This window comes from Littorina saxatilis, linkage group LG9, assembly GCF_037325665.1.
Source record: "Littorina saxatilis isolate snail1 linkage group LG9, US_GU_Lsax_2.0, whole genome shotgun sequence".
NCBI lineage: Eukaryota > Metazoa > Mollusca > Gastropoda > Littorinimorpha > Littorinidae > Littorina > Littorina saxatilis.
Genome location: NC_090253.1, coordinates 37,282,159 through 37,303,525, shown reverse-complemented (window position 1 = coordinate 37,303,525; position 21,367 = coordinate 37,282,159). Strand labels below are relative to the sequence as shown.

At 41.0% G+C, this 21,367-nt stretch overlaps 1 protein-coding gene across 1 annotated transcript; it reads left to right on the top strand.

Annotated features, from left to right (window-relative positions):
• Positions 1–611: 611 nt before the first annotated feature.
• On the top strand, positions 612–16,742 carry LOC138975969 (uncharacterized). Its single transcript, XM_070348744.1, has 8 exons — positions 612–808; positions 6,248–6,519; positions 7,445–7,552; positions 8,072–8,718; positions 9,126–9,492; positions 10,071–10,145; positions 10,417–10,485; positions 16,341–16,742. Exons 2-7 carry the CDS (start codon positions 6,267–6,269, stop codon positions 10,482–10,484), a joined length of 1,518 nt encoding a protein of 505 aa, XP_070204845.1. The 5' UTR covers positions 612–808; positions 6,248–6,266; the 3' UTR covers position 10,485; positions 16,341–16,742.
• The last annotated feature ends 4,625 nt before the right edge of the window (positions 16,743–21,367 follow it).

The following is a 21,367-nucleotide window of genomic DNA, read 5'->3' as shown; positions in this document are numbered from 1 at the left end:
ATGTAGGTGTTTTTTTCTGAATCGCTGTACACACACACACACACACACACACACACACACACACACACACACACACACACACACACACACACACACACACACACACACACACACACACCACTACCCTCGTCTCCGATTCCCCCTCTATGTTAAAACATTTAGTCAAAACTTGACTAAATGTAAAAACATGAAAGGAACGAGTCGAAGGAACATATACAGTTAAACATATGGAAGGAAACAGTAACAGAAAGGACACGGCAAATACCTCAATAACTGTTTAAAAAAAAAGAGTAAACACACGTATAACAAAGATAGCTCGCAGAGAAAAAAAAGCAAACCCCTAAACCCGATGTCTCAATGGAGATCACACGCGGCAGGCACACACACACACACACACACACGGCAGGCAGGCAGGCATGCACACACACACACACACACACACACACACACACACACACACACACACACACACCGTGCACACACACACACATGTACAGAGCATAAATAAGAGTTATGGCTACAATAGGCACCAAACTTTGAAAGTGTAGCTTTATTTCATTGGAATACTTAACATAAGACAGGCGTACTGTCGCTGTATCTGGCGCCTATACAACAACAAAGCCGCCGACAATCACAGTGCAATACGAGTGCTTCTTCAAACACTGCAGAAAGTTACCTCCCTTGGATCACCCAAATTTGTATCACATCCGACCACTTCAACTGCACTTCCGCATTGCCGAAACTTGTGCTGTGTTGAGAGCAGCGAGCAAATCAAACCATCCCCGCTGACACCTCTTCTTAGTGACAGGTAACTCTTTCTATCTTTTGTACACAGTCTGCGCAGTTGCCAGTGAGTGATAATTAGAACTGTTGTTGTATAAGTTGAACTGTACAAACGATAAAGTTGGTCTGTTCATCTGACACGAAAGTCACCGTCTGCCGTCGCGTGTCTATGGAAAGCCGTTTGGCTCATAACCATTACGCGTGTAATAAAACATAAATACACGCGTAATAAATGACTAATACACGTGTATTTATTTCTTATTGCACGTGTAATTTATCTTTTTTCTCATGCTACAGAATAGCATAATGATTAAATACACGTGTAATAAATATTTCATACTCGTGTAAGAAATGATTAAATACACGTGTAATTAACATTTCATGCGCGTGTAAGAAATATTTAAATACACGTGTAATTATTTATTACACGTGTATTTAAATATTTTTTACACGCGCATGAAATGATTATTACGCGTGTATTAATTATTTCTTACACGCGCATGAAATATTTCTTACGCGTGTATTAAATATTTCTTACACGCGCATGAAATATTTATTACGCGTGTATTTAATCATTTCGTACACGTGTATGACATTTTTATTCCACGTGTATTTAATCATTTCGTACACGTGTAAGACATGATTAAATACACGTGTAATACATTTTTCATACACGCGTAAGAAATGAATAAATATGCGTGTAATAAATATTTCATACAAGCGTTAAAAATGCAGGAGTCACGTGGTTAAGCGACTTAAAAACTCGGACTGGGAATCCACATGAAAAACACTCTATGCGTCTTCATCGCCTCGCTTTGCACGCTTACAGCTCAAGATGGCGGAAGCGGCAAACGTCAATGTCACCTTAGAAGGTTTGCGAGAACAATTTAACCCCTTTGCCCAGGCTCGCACAGCATTGGAAAGGTAAGTTACTTGTTTTATCAGATGAAGTCGGTTGTTGTGCGCGCGAACCGGAAGTAGAATAGACGAGAGTTGTTGCTTTGCATGTCGTATATTTTCCGATTCAAGTTTTAAGTTTATTACGGGTGTATGTAATGATTAAATACACGTGTATTTAAATAATTTCCTACACGTGTATTTAATCATTTCTTACACGCGTATAAACTATTTCCTGCACGTGTATTTAATCATTTCTTACACGTGCATGAAATATTTATTACACGCGTATTTAATCATTTCTTACACGCGCATGAAATATTTATTACACGCGTATTTAATCATTTCTTACACGTGTATGAATTATTTATTACACGCGTAAAAAATGATTATTACACGTGCATTAATCATTTATTACACGTGTATCAATTATTTATCAATCAATCAATCAATCAATGAGGCTTATATCGCGCATATTCCGTGGGTACAGTTCTAGGCGCTCTGCAGTGATGCCGTGTGAGATGAAATTTTATACGGCCAGTAGATTGCAGCCATGTCGGCGCATATTTACCTTTCACGGCCTTATTCCAAGTCACACGGGTATGGTAGACAATTATTAACTGTGCCTAAGCAATTTTGCCAGGAAAGACCCTTTTGTCAATCGTGGGATCTTTAACGTGCACACCCAATGTAGTATACACGGGGGGTGGTTCGGACACCGAAGAGAGTCTGCACACAAAGTTGACTCTGTGAAATAAATTTCCGCCGAACTTGGGATCGAACTCGCGCTGACAGCGGCCAACTGAATACAAATCCAGCGCGCTACCAACTGAGCTATATCCCCGCCCCGTGTATTTATGTTTTATTACGCGTGTACACGTGTATTTATGTTTTATTACGCGTGTAATGGTTATGAGCCAAACGGCTTTCCATACGTGTCGGTTTGTTGGTCGACCAACGCTCGAAATGAGGGCAATGCCGCGGAAATGCGGATAGCAAGCTTCTTGAATGTAGGTCACTAGAACGAATCATAAGAAATGGGATTTGCTTATACAGCGCTGTGTTGCAAAAGCATGTGTTTTCCCAAAATGTAGACGGCTGTACTATTTAGCTCTGTAGATGTTCTATCAAGAGAAAACACACTACATGTACGTAATAGCCGTTTTTTACATTTAGTCAAGTTTTGACTAAATGTTTTAATATATAGAGGGGGAATCGAGACGAGGGTCGTGGTGTATGTGTGTCTGTACATGTGTGTGTGTGTGTGTGTGTGTGTGTGTGCGTGCGTGTGTGTGTAGAGCGATTCAGAGTAAACTACTGGACCGATCTTTATGAAATTTGACATGAGAGTTCCTGGGTATGATATCCCCGGACTTTTTTTCATTTTTTCGATTAATGTCTTTGATGACGTCATATCCGGTTTTTTGTAAAAGTTGAGGCGGCACTGTCACACCCTCATTTTTCAATCAAATTGATTAACATTTTGGCCAAGCAATCTTCGACGAAGGCCGGACTTCGGTATTGCATTTCAGCTTGGTGACACGCTCAGAAAGTTAAAACGAAGAGAGGTACAGTAAAGCGTGCTATGAACCACAGCGCAACCGCTACCGCGCCAAACAGGCTCGTCACTTTCACTGCCTTTTGCACTAGCGGCGGACTACGTTCAATTTCATTCTGTGAGTTCCACAGCTTGACTAAATGTAGTAATTTCGCCTTACGCGACTTGTTCTACTTTCGGTTTTAATGCATTCTTGGAATGATATGGGATTTGCTTGTACAAAGGGGTGTTGCAAAAGCAGTTGCATACAGAAAGGTAGACGGCTGTACTATTAATTTTAGCTCTGTAGATGTTATTTCTAGACAGAAAACAGTACAACGTAATAACCTTTTTTTCTACTTTCGGTTTTACTGCATTCTTGGAATAGTCAGGTACGTTCTAATTTCTGATAAATCATGCAACGTTTCTTGCTCAGGGAATTGCTCAGCGGTTGCAACGGAGCCTTGGAATTGTCTTTCATTTATATGTTTTTACCTCAGCTATATGGGGCGGGGATGTAGCTCAGTCGGTAGCGCGCTGGATTTGTATCCAGTTGGCCGCTCAGTGTCAGCGTGAGCTCGTCCCCACGTTCGGCGAGAGATTTATTTCTCAGAGTCAACTTTGTGTGCAGACTCTCCTCGGTGTCCGAACACCCCCGTGTGTACACGCAATACCAAGTACGCACGAAAAAGATCCTGTAATCCATGTCAGAGTTCGGTGGGTTATAGAAACACGAAAATACCCAGCATGCTTCCTCCGAAAGCGGCGTATGGCTGCCTAAAAGGCGGGGTAAAAACGGTCATACACGTAAAAGCCGTGGGAGTTTCAGCCCATGAACGAACAAACAAACCCTATATGTACATGATTATATTGGTAAGAGTAGAGAGCAGCAGTAACCCCCCGCGGGTTAGGGGGAAGAATTTACCCGATGCTCCCCAGCATGTCGTAAGAGGCGACTAACGGATTCTGTTTCTCCTTTTACCCTTGTTAAGTGTTTCTTGTATAGAATATAGTCAATTTTTGTAAAGATTTTAGTCAAGCAGTATGTAAGAAATGTTAAGTCCTTTGTACTGGAAACTTGCATTTTCCCAGTATGGTAATATATTGTAATATTGCTATTTCATATGTTACGTGGATTTCCATTGGTCAATTGGGCAAAACTGAGCTCAGTGCAAAAGTGATATCGACGACATTTCCGTCGATATCAGTTTTGATATCGACGACCACTTTATTGCTTCCCCACTTCAAAAACAAAAACACCTAAATTTAAAAACATACAAATATATATGAAAATGTAATGATCCCAGAATTTAGTTGAGCAAGTGACTAAAGACTTTTTGAAAGAAAAGACATTTTGAAATACTGAAAAGTACAAGAAAAGAGCGAACAAGTCGCGTAAGGCGAAATTACTACATTTAGTCAAGCTGTGGAACTCACAGAATGAAATTGAACGTAGTCCGCCGCTAGTGCAAAAGGCAGTGAAAGTGACGAGCCTGTTTGGCGCGGTAGCGGTTGCGCTGTGCTTCATAGCACGCTTTACTGTACCTCTCTTCGTTTTAACTTTCTGAGCGTGTTTTTAATCCAAACATATCATATCTATATGTTTTTGGAATCAGGAACCGACAAGGAATAAGATGAAAGTGTTTTTAAATTGATTTCGAAAATTTAATTTTAATCATAATTTTTATATTTTTAATTTTCAGAGCTTGATATGTGAAATATGATATGTTTGGATTAAAAACACTCAGAAAGTTAAAACGAAGAGAGGTACAGAAAAGCGTTGCAGCTCAACGCAACCACTACCGCGCTAAACAGGCTCGTCCATTTCACTGCCTTTTGCACGAGCGGCGGACTACGGGCATTGTGACAAAATGCAGTGCGTTCAGTTTCATTCTGTGAGTTCCACAGTTTGACTAAATGTAGTAATTTCGCCTTACGCGACTTGTTTTTTATTCTGTAACGGATAATTCGATTTTAATGACAACTTTAATGAGCAAACTAATTAACTATTTTTAAGCTTCCATGCTGAAATGCAATCCCATAGTCCAGACTTCGTCGGAGATTGCTTGACCAAAATGTCAATCTATTTAGTTGAAAAATGAGGGCGTGACAGTGCGGCCTCAACTTTCACTAAAAGCCATATATGACGTCATCAAAGATATTTATCGACAAAAATATATCATACCCAGGAACTCTCATGTGAAGTTTCATGAAGATACGTCCAGTAGTTTTCTTGGAATCGTTCTACACGCACAAATACACACATACACACACACACATACACCACCACCCTCGTCTCGATTCCCCGTCTATGTTAAAACGTAAATGTAAAAAGAGCACACAAAACAAACACTTAATTTACTAGTATTGGTGAGAGGCAAACATTGTAATCATTATGGGAACTAGATTTTCATCATGAAACACAAACAAACGTGACATTAAACGTGTAAAAGTGATAAGAATGTTCTTGTCCCTCTTGTAAGGTACACTTTAACCACAGTATATCTAAAGACCCCATACGCACTTACTTTTGAACTGTGATGATTCTACAATCCAAACACACTACTTATTTAACTCAGTACCGAAATGTGTCTCATTTGGCGGTAGTGCATTGTTTCAAAAGTGGAGAAAATGCCATTCTCATGTAAAAACAAATTCTTAGCTTCTTTTCACCATTCATTTTTTCAGCGTTTTTATTTTATTTTAAAATGTTATTTTTTTACACAAATTCTGTAACTGTGAACCTTTGTATACGCAGTGAAAGAAAAAAAACACGTTAAGAGTTAGTGGAAGCTTAGTCATGGTTCAAAAATTATTTTAAGCACACAAAAATGGCAGACAAATGGACAAGTACGAAACAGTCAAAAATATGGTTTGGAAACATATGACATCATTGTTTCAGACACACAACAGATGCAAAATATTCTTGATTTGATGAAAAATTATGGTTGAATTTCTTTCTTGAAGTAGGTCAAGAGAGTAATCTGAGAATGACCCAGCTTTAAAGTTCAAGAATGGCTCTTATTTCAGTGAAGATATAATAAACAAGATGGAGGATTCCAAACCCGCGAGTGAACACATCAACCTGAAAGTGACGGGACAGGATAACAGTGTCGTTGGCTTCAAAATCAAAAAGAACACACCTTTGAGGAAGCTGATAGGAGCGTATTGTAAAAAAAATTGTATTCCAAGAGAAGCCGTCCGGTTTTGCTTTGGCGGAAATCCAATCAAGGATGAAGACACACCAGCCGTGTTGGAGATGGAAGATGGTGACTCCATAGATGTGCGCCAGCAACATACAGGTAGTTGTCATTCTTTGTGAATTTCACCCTCACTGAAGTCTGCATGGGGTACACATTTTTTCTGCACTATGGAGTCTATATGTTCATTGGTGTCTAAACGTTGTTTTGTACTTAGCCTGAATTCAAGTGGTCTAGGGTTGTTGTTCTTTTGTACTGTGCCTGTAGTCTTAAGTTTTCATGTACTCTGCCTGTAGTATGCATGCTGATAAAGTGTTTCTGTACTGTCTGCAAGTGGTCGAAATTTGTCTGTAAGTTGTAAGGTAATTGAACGTTTTAAGTTTTAACAAAACCAAGACATTCACGGGTACATCGGCCCAGTGGTTTTTATAGTGAACAGACAGACGAATAAGTAAAGCGAACACTTATCTCAGATAATCTCTGATGACCATCTTGCCCGAGACCGATCAGAAGCAACGTTTTCTGAGAAAAAGTTTCGCCTCAGTTTTTTGTTGTTGTTGTCTGCTTGTCCACTGTAAAGACCATTGGGTCGATGTACTTGTAAAAGGTGTGAACGTTCCAGTACCTTACCATTTTTGTTGTTTTAAATTCTTAATTTGAACTGTCAGCAGTCTTATCTATTTTTGGATTTCGATAGAAAAGAGACAGTGAGATATGTTGTGGGTTTCGCAGGTAAAAACGCGCCGTTTACATGGGCATCCCATAGCTTCTGATATTGTGTGCGCTTACGTGCGTGTGTGTATGTGTGTGTGTGTGTGTGTGTGTGTGTGTGTGTGTGTGTGTGTGTGTGTGTGTGTGTGTGTGTGTGTGTGTGTGTGTGTGTGTGTGTGTGCAATCCCGCGAGTGAACACATCATAAGTCTGAAAGTGACGGGACAGGATGACAGTCGTTAACTTCAAAATCAAAAAGAACGCACCTTTGAGGTTGCTGATGGTAGCGTATTGTAACAGAGATGGTATCACAACAGGAGCAGTCCAGCTTGGCTTTGACGGAAATCCAATCAAGGCTGAAAACACACCAGCCGTGTTGGAGATGGAAGATGGTGACTCCATGGATGTGCTCCAGCAACAGACAGGTAGTTGTCATTCTTTGTCATTAGCCCAGTGGGTTTTTTTAGTGGATAAAGACAGACGAATAATTAAAAGGGAAAACTTATCTCAGATAATCTAGCTCTGACTGATGCCCGAGACTGATCAGAAGCAACGATTTCTGAGAAAAGTTTCTCCTCAGGTTTGTTTTGTCTGCCTGTCCATTGGTAAAAAAGACCATTGGGTTGATATACTTGTTAAAAATGTGAACGTTCCAGTACCTTGTCATTTTTTTTGTTTTAAATCTTGATTTTGAACCGTCAGCAGTCTATCTATTTCGCTAGAAAAGAGATAGTAAGATATGTTGTGGGTTTCGCAGGTAAAAATGCGCCGTTCACATGGGCATCCCATAGCTTCTGATATTGTGTGTGCTTACGTGCGTGTGTACGAACGTGCGTGTGTGCATCTGTTTGTGTGTGTGTGTGTGTGTGTGTGTGTGTGTGTGTGTGTGTGTGTGTGTGTGTGTGTTTGTGTGTGTGTGTGTGTGTGTGACGCTTTCATGGCAGGTTTAACAAGAAGAAAGACAGAGTGTCCAGTCTGCCATAAGGATTTCACCAACCCCAAGCTGCTGCCTTGCAACCACCTAGCGTGCCGTGACTGTGTTCTGTCCTTGCTACAGAAGGAAGGGAGACAGGGGGGTTGCCCCGTCTGCATAGCCCCCATTCTCTCGTCCACACTGCAAGGTCAAGGTCAGCTGGCCACCATGGTCGATTCGCTATTTACCGACTGTGTCACCGCTGCTCTGATGGAAAGTCACAAAGTTATCAAGGGTCCACATATCTGTGCCATGTGTCAAAGCCAGGTCGCAGCTACATCATATTGTTTTGCATGCAGCATCAAACTCTGCAAGCCATGCACCAGATATCATCAAAAACTTCCTGTGTCCAAAGACCATTCCATGGAACAGATCAGTAAACTAACTGCAGAGCGATTAACTGCTAACCGAAAGGCAACATGTGACAACCACTCCGATAGGCCGGCTGAACTGTACTGCCCCGCCCACCAAGAGCTCATTTGCATGATGTGTTGCCATACCGATCACAGCAGCTGCCCAGAGGTAAAGGCCATCAGAGACGCTGCAATAGAGAAGAGGACAGAGCTGACACAACAGTCACAGAGACTGAAGGAGAAAGGAGAGGAATTCGCAAAACAGGTGTGTGATTCTTCGCCTACTCTTTCCATCAACTGTCACTATTTCATGCGATCAATGTTATCACTCCCAGGCACGCATGCCCCGCCACACACACACACACACACACACACACACACACATACACACACACACACACACACACACACACACACACACACACACACACGCACGTACACACACTTTTAGTCTATCCATGTAAGGCCCTTCGCTCATTTGCGTTGCTACTCGTTGGCTGCGCGTCGGAGTATTGCATTTCATTTCTCATTCCATTTACTTTATTATCCCACGGCATGGAAATTTGGGTCAACTTCGCCAAATAAGGACAGGCTTAAAGACCACTAGGGTCGACAGACTTTTGTTCTTACACAGAAGAGCGCGTACACTACCCATGAATGTTTTTGCTTCAGATCAAGGCTGCCCAGGACAGGTTCGAGGACATGCACAGGAAGGCGAATGACGCATTTGATGACATCCAGGAGAGTGTGGAGAAGCGACGTCAGGAGGTCCATGACCTCATTCAGAAAGACGAGACAATGATGGCACTGAGTGCAGTGGAGACAATCAGCGTAGCTATGACATCACAGTCTGGGAACATCGATCACCTGGTGACGTCAGCCCCTGATGACGCATTTCTGCAGACGCTGACGCAGCTGAAGTCACGTCTGGACGGCCTTGAGTATGAGAGTGGAACGACCGCCGAGGTCAAGTATGTTGGAGACATCGATCTGGGCAGCAAACAACTGACCGGTCTGAAATCAAAACTGGCTAAACTAGGTAACGCCATTTCTTTCGAAAAGCAAGGAAAGAAAACACAAACAAACACACAAAACAAACACATTTAATTACACACAAAAAACACCAAAACAAAACAAAACAAACACATGTACAAATATCACCTTTTTGGACAATTTTCAGCTCAAAACAGATACGTAAAAACTTCACATTTGTATTTGTAAAAGGGATAATTCCTACACCAAAAGGCTTTCAAATCGCTTCAAAGTTGTTTTATAGGATTCAGAGTAAGTAATGATGTAACTTTGCGATAGGAAGTGTTTTAAAAGGTTAATTAAATGTCGCAGGAAAGGCAAAAGAAGAGCACTTTTCCCACCACTGACGCTGGGTTACTTTCACTGGGTTACTTCCTTAGATTGTCAACGTGACGTTACTATAGGTTTCACTCAATCAATCGACTTTATGAATTTTATTACATTAATACCAGCGCACACAGGTGTATAGTATTAAACGACGGGAAACGTATTTAAACGAATACATACAGATAAGTTCTTAGAGCCATTGTACAGGCTACTGAATACGTACAGATCAAGGATTAATTGTGAAATGGGCTGTTACAGGAACGATACGCAAAAAAAAAAGGCAGACATCTACATCAACAAAAGCCTCCTCCGCTACTGCCACCTCGTCTTCAGGTAATCAACGTTTTGACAATCAATGTATGCACTATCAGACATGTGCTAGTTTTGTTGATAGTTCAATATTACTTTTACTTGGTTGTTGTTGCTGTTGTTGGTGGTGTTGGTGGTTGTGGTGTTGTTGGTGGTGTTGTTGTTGTTGTTGTTGTTGTTGTTGTTTTCTTCTGGTTCTTTGTGTCTCTGTTTCTTCATGTCAATGCTAGTTTTCATTTAACTGATAATTTCATTTGTGTCTGTGTCCGTCTGATCACACGAAAAACATTTACAGCTTCAGCAAGGAGAGCATCATCGTGGGGAAAGAGTCAGGCCGGGACTGGACTGGGTGCATGGCAATGAAGTAAGTGTAGGCGTTCTTGTGCTTCCTAACAGTAGTCAGTTTCACATGCATCCTTGCCACATGCAAAAGTCTGTCTTGTATACAGCCTCACCACTGTTGTTTATTTTGTTTGGCACTCATTGCTAGCTTTCATTTTGAATTTTAGTTTGTGCTTTTTTGCAGATACCCTGTAGGTCAAACCTGTTTTGCCAATGTGTAAACAGACAGACTGACGGTCGTTTAACCACACACACACACACACACACACACACTCACTAACACACTAACGCACACACGCACGCACGCACGCACTCTCTCTCTCTCACACACACACACACACACACACACACACACACTCACACAAAAACACACACACACACACAAGCAAACCACACACACACAACCACATAAACATACATACACACATACACACACGTTTGAATAGTCCACTATTCAAATGGCAATCCATTAGATTAGCGTGGAATGACATTAAAAAGTACCCCAATAAAAGTAAGCACAATCAATAATGACATAATAAATACGTTTTTAGAAAGGCAAAATAAATTAATCCAAGAAAAGCCTGGTATAAAAAAATATATATACAACAGATCAAATATCTATTCTTAAAAAACGTGAAGACCAAACTTTAAAACGTATGAATGGTAGATTGCATGGATGATTTGTTGATTTTCAAAGAGTATTTGACAATGTATGGCACGATGCATTGCCAGATAATTTAAGTGGAATGGGGTTGACAGGTCAACGTTTTAGCATTATAAGAAATGTATATACAAACTAGATGAATACCCGCTTCGCCGGGTACGGCTGCGCCGGGAAGAAGTCGAGCCGAATACCCGGCTGCGCCGAGGACCCGGCTATGCCGGGTGTACGCCGGCTTTGCCGGCGCACCGCACGGAGGAAGGGAGATAATCGCGGCTGAAAACACTGGAGAAGATAAGGAAGAGTTACTGGGAATGGATCCAGAGAAAAACCAAAATCGGTTTAGCGCTGCGCGCTGAGAGCACGTGTTGAAATATCTCATCGATGAGGTTGTGTCCGGGGTGTAGCTGAATACGGTCTCCAAATTTGAAAAAGATCCACCGAGAACTTTGGCCGTGCATCGCGGACACACACACACACACACACACACACACACACACACACACACACACACACACACAGACAGACAGACAGACAGACACAAGTCGTATATATATATAGATGCAATAAGTTTGTGCAAAATTAACGGATTTTTTGTTTGTTTGTTTGCTAAATGCCCAGCCGACCACGAAGGGCCATATAACGTGCGCCACACACAAGACAGAAGTCGCAGCACAGGCTTCACCCAGTCACATTATTCTGACACCGGACCAACCAGTCCTAGCACTAACCCCATAATGCCAGATTGCCAATTTTAAAGTCTTAGGCCGGGGTTCGAACCCACGACCTCCCGATCACGGGGCGGACGCCTTACCACTAGGCCAACCATGCCGGTCCAAAAATTAACGGATGGCCACAGTAGGGACGTTGTTCTTAAAAAAAAGAAAGGAGTACATTAGGGCTGTACATTAAGCCCAGCTTTATTCGGCTTATTTTCAAATGACACGGGATAGTTGAACAAGTCGTGTAAGGCGAAAATACAACATTTAGTCAAGCTGTCGAACTCACAGAATGAAACTGAACGCACTGCAATTTTTCAGCAAGACCTTTTTCTCGTAGCATCGTCAGTCCACCGCTCGTGGCAAAGGCAGTGAAATTGACAAGAAGAGCGGGGTAGTACTGTAGTTGCGCTGAGAAGGATAGCACTCTTTTCTGTACCTCTCTTCGTTTTAACTTTCTGAGCGTGTTTTTAATCCAAACATATCATATCTATATGTTTTTGGAATCAGGAACCGACAAGGAATAAGATGAAAGTGTTTTTAAATTGATTTCGAAAATTTAATTTTGATCATAATTTTTATATTTTTTAATTTTCAGAGCTTGTTTTTAATCCAAATATAACATATTTATATGTTTTTGGAATCAGGAAATGATGAAGAATAACATGAACGTAAATTTGGATCGTTTTATAAAAACAAATATTTTTTTTACAATTTTCAGATTTTTAATGACCAAAGTCATGAATTAATTTTTAAGCCACCAAGCTGAAATGCAATACCGAAGTCCGGCCTTCGTCGAAGATTGCTTGGCCAAAATTTCAATCAATTTGATTGAAAAATGAGGGTGTGACAGTGCCGCCTCAACTTTTACAAAAAGCCGGATATGACGTCATCAAAGACATTTATCGAAAAAAAGAAAAACACTTCCGGGGATATCATTCCCAGGAACTCTCATGTCAAATGTCATAAAGATCGGTCCAGTAGTTTGGTCTGAATCGCTCTACACACACACACGCACAGACAGACACACACACACACACACACACACACTCACACACACACACTCACACACACACACACATACACCACGACCCTCGTCTCGATTCCCCTTCTATGTTAAAACATTTAGTCAAAACTTGACTAAATGTAAAAATGATTCTTCTAAGACTGAAACTCAATTTGATATCTTTTTTATGCTGGTGATTTAGTTATTTTTCAGGTCGAATTTTTTTCTTGAAGCGGAAACTCAGCGCTGAAAGTCCAGAGAAAGGTGCACTAGCCTTTGGAGAGTGCTTCTCAAAATGTACTAGCTAAATAGAAAATGTTACTAGCCAAACCAACAAGATGACTCTTAACTGTCGAAGCTGCTTTTCCCAGTTTTACCTAAGAGACCGACTGTATATTGTGTTATTGTATTTGTCAGACTTGATTGTACCAAGTCCCTACACATGTTGTAATGCGCTTAGAGCCAAATATTTTTGGTTTTTTTGTAAGGGATAGGCGCAATATAAATACACTTTATTATTATTATTATTATTAATTTTGAGGCTAGCATTTGATCATTGTACACCCCAGCGGTATGCATCTATTCTGAATTGTTTTCCCTGCCAAAAGATCAGCCGTGTTCAATTTGAGCTGAAGATCGATGCTGTCGGTTTGGTCTTGGTTTACTTCTTGCTTTTTGAACGCTGACTGAATTGAGGCCTGACCACCGACTTGTTTTCCTTGTCGTGAAAGTTGAGCATCACGTGCTGAAAATTAATGTGCTTCTTGCTGTTGCTGTGATACTGCAGTGTTTCCTTTTTTGAAATTGTCTGTGCCTGTCACAAAGTCAGATTTACCGGCGATAGACGGAGATTGCAAGCAAACTGCACACGTTGTCTTGTTTGTGGTTTTGTCGTACAAAAGCCATAAAAATTCCTTCTTCCATTTTGGAACAAAGGTTCGCTAACTTGTTGTTGAAGATTTAGCTTTCTTCGGTAATTTTCTGTTGTCCGATTCGCCAGTCTTCGTCCGCTTCATCACTGAATGTTCGATCGAATGAATGTTTGGAGAGTGCGCACGTTGTGAAAGTGAAAAATGAAGATCTGACAATGCACGAGTCATTTCGGCCGCGGTACATGCAATGTCGTTCGGAGGTTCGAATTTGTTTCAGCCAACTTTACTCGCCTTTGGTGAGTAGATTAAAAATTTCTACTCGCCAGGTACATTTTTCTACTCGCCATGGCGAGTAAAACACTCGCCACTTTCAGGCTTGAGATTCATTAATACGGATTTCCAAAATGGGGGCATCACTGATAAACAGAGACAAAACCAAAGTAGTAGTATGTTCAAAAAGTGTTCATTATTATCATTATTATATCATTATTATTTTTATTATTAGTTTTATTATTATCCCACCCAGCCTGCTTGGGCCTCACCCACGACCATCGGTCCACCCCCCATCCCCCACTCTCATTCATCACATATCTTCTCCTTCCTCACTCCTTCAATAGCAGTATATACCACCCACCCTCCCTCGTCTCCTCAGTCCATCCTACACCACCCTCTCCCTGTTTTGCATCCACCCGCCCCTCTCCCTACTTCATCCCCTTCTTGCTCCTCAATCAGCAATATACCTATCATCGTCTTTAGGCCCCCCCCTGCCCCACACACACACACACTTTCACCCCTTTGTGTCGATCCTTTATTAGTGCAATTCCACCCACACCCATTCACCCGTTTGTGCCGATCCTATATTAGTGCAATTCCACCCACACCCATTCACCCCTTTGTGTCGATCCTTTATTAGTGCAATTCCACACACACCCATTCACCCGTTTGTGCCGATCCTATATTAGTGCAATTGCACCCACACCCATTCACCCCTTTGTGTCGATCTTTTATCAGTGCAATTCCACCCACACCCATTCACCCCTTTGTGTCGATCCTTTATTAGTGCAATTCCACACACACCCATTCACCCGTTTGTGCCGATCCTATATTAGTGCAATTCCACCCACACCCATTCACCCCTTTGTGTCGATCTTTTATCAGTGCAATTCCACCCACACCCATTCACCCCTTTGTGTCGATCCTTTATCAGTGCAATTCCACCTACACCCATTCACCCCTTTGTGTCGATCCTTTATTAGTGCAATTTCACCCACACCCATTCACCCGTTTGTGCCGATCCTATATTAGTGCAATTCCACCCACACCCATTCACCCCTTTGTGTCGATCTTTTATCAGTGCAATTCCACCCACACCCATTCACCCCTTTGTGTCGATCCTTTATCAGTGCAATTCCACCTACAGCCATTCACCCCTTTGTGTCGATCCTTTATTAGTGCAATTTCACCCACACCCATTCACCCGTTTGTGCCGATCCTATATTAGTGCAATTCCACCCACACCCATTCACCCCTTTGAGTCGATCTTTTATCAGTGCAATTCCAGGGATCGCGCTAGCTTTTTAAAAAACGCGTAAGTCATACGCAACGAAACGAAAAAAACGCGTCACGGACCAATATTTTTGCGTACTACGAAAACACGTACAGACACAAACAAAACACGCACGAAAGACTTAAAGACACTCCTTACCTAAATACGGCGAGTTTTCCTGTCGAACTCCGCGCACGCCTGTCGAATAACAACCCTGCTGTCTCCAACCTTCGGGCCTTGCGAGTTTGTTTCCCGCTCTAATACGACTAGACACACTTTCCGCCTTTTGGAAGCGCGAGATGGGAGAGCAGCTAATGTCTGTTTCATTATCCGACAAGACATTATCTGGTAATACCCTCGTTACGTTCGTTTGCGATACTTCGATGCAAAAAGAAACGGACTTTAGTTTTGACGGGCAGATTTCATGTGTGTCGTCACTTCTCGAGCCCTATAGTCAGTTTCAGGATCGGGTGATTATTAAGTCAGAGCAAAAGCGCTGCGTGAAGACAAGAAAAAGTTACAATATTTTTGCGTATGGCTTACGCGGCGCGGCGAAAAAAACGCGTCAGCGACTTTTAAAATGCGTCAAATACGCAAAAATCGTGCGTAAACGCGATCCCTGAATTCCCCCACACCCATTCACCCCTTTGTGTCGATCCTTTATCAGTGCAATTCCACCTACACCCATTCACCCCTTTGTGTCGATCCTTTATTAGTGCAATTTCACCCACACCCATTCACCCCTTTGTGTCGATCCTTTATCAGTGCAATTCCACCCACACCCATTCACCCCTTTGTGTCGATCCTTTATTAGTGCGATTCCACCCACACCCATTCACCCCTTTGTGTCGATCCTTTATCAGTGCAATTCCACCCACACCCATTCACTCCTTTGTGTCGATCCTTTATTAGTGCAATTCCACCCACACCCATTCACCCCTTTGTGTCGATCCTTTATTAGTGCAATTCCACCCACCGTCCTTGCATTGCACGCTCCTCCTTATTGGGTTTAACCTCCTCTCCCTAAACAGTTTCTTTCAAAATGAGCAGTGAGCAGTGTTTTGTGTGTGCAGAATGGGGAAAAACCGGGCACGGTGACGGCGGTTCCAACACGGAGGGGGAAAACGCCAGGCTGGGTGGACGTCCAGTGGGACAATGGCGGTGTCCTTGACATGAATTACTGTAATGGAGCTGCGGGCCGCTTTGAGCTGGAACTGGCCTGATCCACACTGCCACCACTCTGTGTACTCTGCACTGAGTACTGTTACGTGTTTGATGAAAGATTTTCGTCGCTGTTGTGGTTGGTGACACGGCATGCGCATTTGTTCTTTGTTTTCGTATAGATAGATAGAGAGACAATTATAAAGACAAATAGACAGACAAATATTCAGATGATTGCACAACTGTATAATATAAATACACACTCACACACACACACACACACACACACACACACACACACACACACACACACACACACACACACAAAATATTTTCATAGAGTAGCTTGAAATAATAAGGAGACAAATATTCAAATACAGGGTGACACGAAAAAAACAGATCCCACCAAAAGTTTAATATTTTCTGAAATAATCAGCCGATTCTTTTATTTTTTCAGGTGAGCCAAGCTGAAATGATGTTCTAACAGCCCACCAAGTTTGAGCTTCAAGATGTCATGGACAACGGAGCATAAGACATTTATAGTCGAGGCCTATTTTCGGTCGAATTCTATCCACGCTGCTCAACTGGAATTCAAAAGACAGTTTGGACGTAGAGACTTTCCTGTTAAATCAGTTATCTATGGATGGAGGGATAAGTTCAGAGACCATGGGACTGTCAATAACCTCAATAGTAAAAACCCTAACAGGGGATCCCACTCTGGTCGACCTAAATCAGCAAGGACACCGAGGAATATTGATTCAGTCAGAGAGTCTGTTGTGCGCAGCCCGAGCAAATCTGTTCGCCGGCGAAAATAGGCCTCGACTATAAATGTCTTATGCTCCGTTGTCCATGACATCTTGAAGCTCAAACTTGGTGGGCTGTTAGAACATCATTTCAGCTTGGCTCACCTGAAAAAATAAAAGAATCGGCTGATTATTTCAGAAAATATTAAACTTTTGGTGGGATCTGTTTTTTTCGTGTCACCCTGTAGATGGATAAATAGATAGATAGATAGATAGATAGATAGATAGATAGAGTACTTGTGTGTGTATATACATAGATATATGGATAGATAGATAAGACTCAAGACTCAAAAGACTCAAAGATTTTAATGTCCTTATAAAAAAAACAAGGAAAATTGCCTCGCAGTGTCAGGCGGTTTAAAACATAAATAACATCTCAATCACTAACAGTTTAAAATTCCACTAAAAAGATCCATAACATTCTTTGCAATCACTCATGGATACAGGCACCCACATTTATACACGCACACGCACGCAGACTCGTCCGCATACTCACACACACACACACACACACACACACACACACACACACACACACACACACACACACACACACACACACACACACACACTATCTTCCTTGTATACCCTCTCTCGTCTCCCCTTTCCGTTATTAAACTTACAATGAATTAAAAATGCTCAGCGTAAACTGAGTTGTACACCTAAAGTAAGAATATCTTAAAAGTTCATTTAAATAAGAGACATGATTGCACTCAAAAGTTACTAAATGACTACCAACACTTTCAATCCATCGGACTGATATGTAAATATGTAAGAGCATACGTAATATCCTATTGCCGACAGTTCTTCCTCCTAAACACGACAACAACCCTGGGTGTTTCAGGTGTGAGCGTAAAAAACTTGTCATCTGTAAAAAAAAACACTTGATTGAGTCCACCACATTCAATTCATGTAAAACAGGTGAAATTTTCATTCTTAGAGAACACTTCACCTGTGACACCAAAAACATCATCTATCTCATTATTTTCGTGTAAAAAAAAATGCCACTGTGCCCAGTACGTGGGGCAGACTCAAAACAGACTCAGAGAAAGGTTATATCTCCACCGCTCACACATTGGGAAGAACGCAGGTAGTCGTCTCACAGAGCACTTCAACAAACCCTCTTTCTGGATTGCAAAATTAAACAAGTCGCGTAAGGCGAATTTACTACATTTAGTCAAGATGTGGAACTCACAGAATGAAACTGAACGTAATGCATTTTGTCACAATGACCGTAGTCCGCCGCTCGTGCAAAAGGCAGTGAAATTGACAAGCCTGTTTAGTGCGGTAGTGGTTGCGCTGTGCTGCATAGCACGCTTTTCTGTACCTCTCTTCGTTTTAACTTTCAGAGCTTGTTTTTAATCCAAAAATAACATATTTATATGTTTTTGGAATCAGAAAATAATGAAAACTAAGATGAACGTAATTTTGGATCGTTTTATAACAAAATAATTTGAATTACAATTTTTCAGATTTTTAATGACCAAAGTCATGAATTGATTGTTAAGCCTCCAAGCTGAAATGCAATACCAAAGTCCGGCCTTCGTCGAAGATTGCTTGGCCAAGATTTCAATTAATTTTATTGAAAAATGAGTGTGTGACAATGCCGCCTCAACGTTTACAAAAAGCCGGATATGACGTCATCAAAGACATTTATCGAAAAAATGAAAAAAACGTCTGGGGATATCATACCCAGGAACTCTCATGTAAAATTTCATAAAGATAGGTCCAGTAGTTTACTCTGAATCGCTCCACACACACACACACACACACACACACACACACACACACACACACACACACACACACACACACAACTTTGTTATTATCATTCTCTTCAAGACTCTCTGTCTAATAAGTCGAGCTAAAATGGGCTACGTTCAGCCTGTGTACATTTCCTTCTGTGATGTGACTATTGGATGACGTCATCGAACCTTCGTTGCATAAGCTAACTTTGAATGCAAGCTCGCGCCATCTTGTTAGCGTAGGTTCCTAATGTGAACGACTCTCGCGCAAGTTCTCAAAAGCGTGGTTACCCCTTGCACATCCGGTCTATAGGTACATGTGCATTTTGGAATGTCAAGGACGACAGAAAGCAGAGCCAGCTATGATGTATTTCGTGCACCCTTATTTATCCTCTATTTTATGTGTTATAAGAGTGCAATAGTTACATCATAGATGTAACAAGAGAACAATGGAAATACAAGAAATATACCTAGAGTACATTTACAAAGACAAAGAAGGGAGGTCATGGGATATATATAAATATATTATATTGTGAAATCTAAATTTGTTAAGAAAGACTTTGAATATATGTATATATAGACATATATATACTCTCCCCAAAAAGAAACTTGACACAGGTAAACATTGATTTTTTAAAATATATTAGTATGTTATGTTTTTATGTGTGTGTGTGCGTGCGTGCGTATGCGTGTGTTTTCTCTTAGTTTGTTTGTTTGTTTGGTTGGTTGGTTGTTTGTTTGGTTGATTGTTTGTTTGGTTGCTTGGTTGTTGTTTTTGTGGTGGTTTTTTTTGTTAGAGGCGGTACGTGGAAAGAGACTTCAAAGCTTCTTTGGAATGTTTCGTGTATTTAGTTGAATCTCTTTTAGACAGGTTAGAAGCTTTGGTTTTTATTCAGTATGAGCTTAGTGGATTCACTATATTTGTAATGGCCATTTCTGTGTTAAATTCATGCACGTTATTCATGGTCTGTATCGTATAATCGCGGGTATGCTATGAAACAAAATCATCTTCCACATGTGGAGTGTACATATCTGTAAAGAGTAGTTTTTTTCGATTAGTTTTTTAATAACATAGAGAATTTGATATGGTGAACGTCATCTTCATTACTTGGTGACGAGAAAAAGTCCATTATTCTAATCTTTTCAAAAACAACGAAAGAGTTTAAATTTTACACTCAAAGTTTTCTAAGCTGTGATCCTAAAAAAAAAAGACAAAAAGACAGATGCAGCTTCAGAAGAAGAAATAATAACACAATTATGTTTTAATAAGCAGCAACCAAACTGAGGAACTGTGTTGTTGTCTTATACGCGTATCAGAAAGCCTTTCGTTTACCGTTAAGCCTTGAAAAACAACTCCAAACAATAAGCATACTACTCATTCATTCTGAGATTTTTCCTTGTAAATTCTACTCTTTTGTAACCAGTTTTGTAGAATAGAATTTGTGTATCAACTGTTTTTGTACTTTTTATTTTTTATATAAAGTGTTGTGTCTCGTTTTTATAGTCATTTATTACATTGTAGTTTTTTTCTTGCAATTTATTTACTTTTTTATGTAATACTTGGAATATTTAAAATAAAAGTGTTTGAATTTTGGAATGATGATTTTGTATTTGTTGTGTTAGTTGGTTGTGGTGATGATGGTGGTGGTTTGTGGATTGTTGTTGTTGTTGTGGATTGGTACGGTCGTTGTCGTTGATGATGATGATGATGATGTATTCATGACACAGTAAGAGTACAACACGCATGCAGAAGGTTGCCAAAAAATATCAAAAACACAAAAGGAACGAAGGAACATATACAGTGCTACATATCGAAGGAAACAATAACAGACATGACACGGCAAATACCTCAATAACTGTTACAGTGACACGTATAACAAAGATAGCTCACAGAGAAAAAGAAAGCAAAAACACTTAACCCCATGTCTCAGTAAACCCACCTCTGTCAACATGAACACGCGACTTGACGTGAACGCTAAAGACTGATATCTTACAACAAGAGCAACTGCACGAAATTAATATTAGCGTGCGTGTATGACAAGGCAAGCAAACCCATAGTCACGCACAGCTAGACGCGTTTTGTTCCGTGTCAATAGCGTGCTTAATACCAGAAACCGCCATTAGGCTCAAGATACAAATGCAAAGCACAAATAACACACAGTTCGCCTCTTTTGTCAGGGTCGTTGATCTCGGTGACACTGAGAGACCAAGTGACACACAGAGTGGCGTCACACGTCGGCAGTGCCTGCCAGAAGGTTTTAAATGGTGTATAAGCGACACAGAAAGGCGTTACCTTTTGGCAGCCACAACACCACTCAGACAAACGCCTTTCGGACTGAAGCTAATCCCCAGTGTGTCTATTTTAAAGTCTACAGCCGGTGCCTCAAACCA

Excerpts from the sequence above, each read along its gene's own strand:
- LOC138975969 (XM_070348744.1), top strand. The coding sequence starts at position 6,267 with ATGGAGGATTCCAAACCCGCGAGTGAACACATCAACCTGAAAGTGACG. Across the intron at positions 8,719-9,125 it reads GAGAGGAATTCGCAAAACAG|ATCAAGGCTGCCCAGGACAG; the intron begins GTGTGTGATTCT and ends TTTTTGCTTCAG. Across the intron at positions 9,493-10,070 it reads ATCAAAACTGGCTAAACTAG|GAACGATACGCAAAAAAAAA; the intron begins GTAACGCCATTT and ends GGGCTGTTACAG.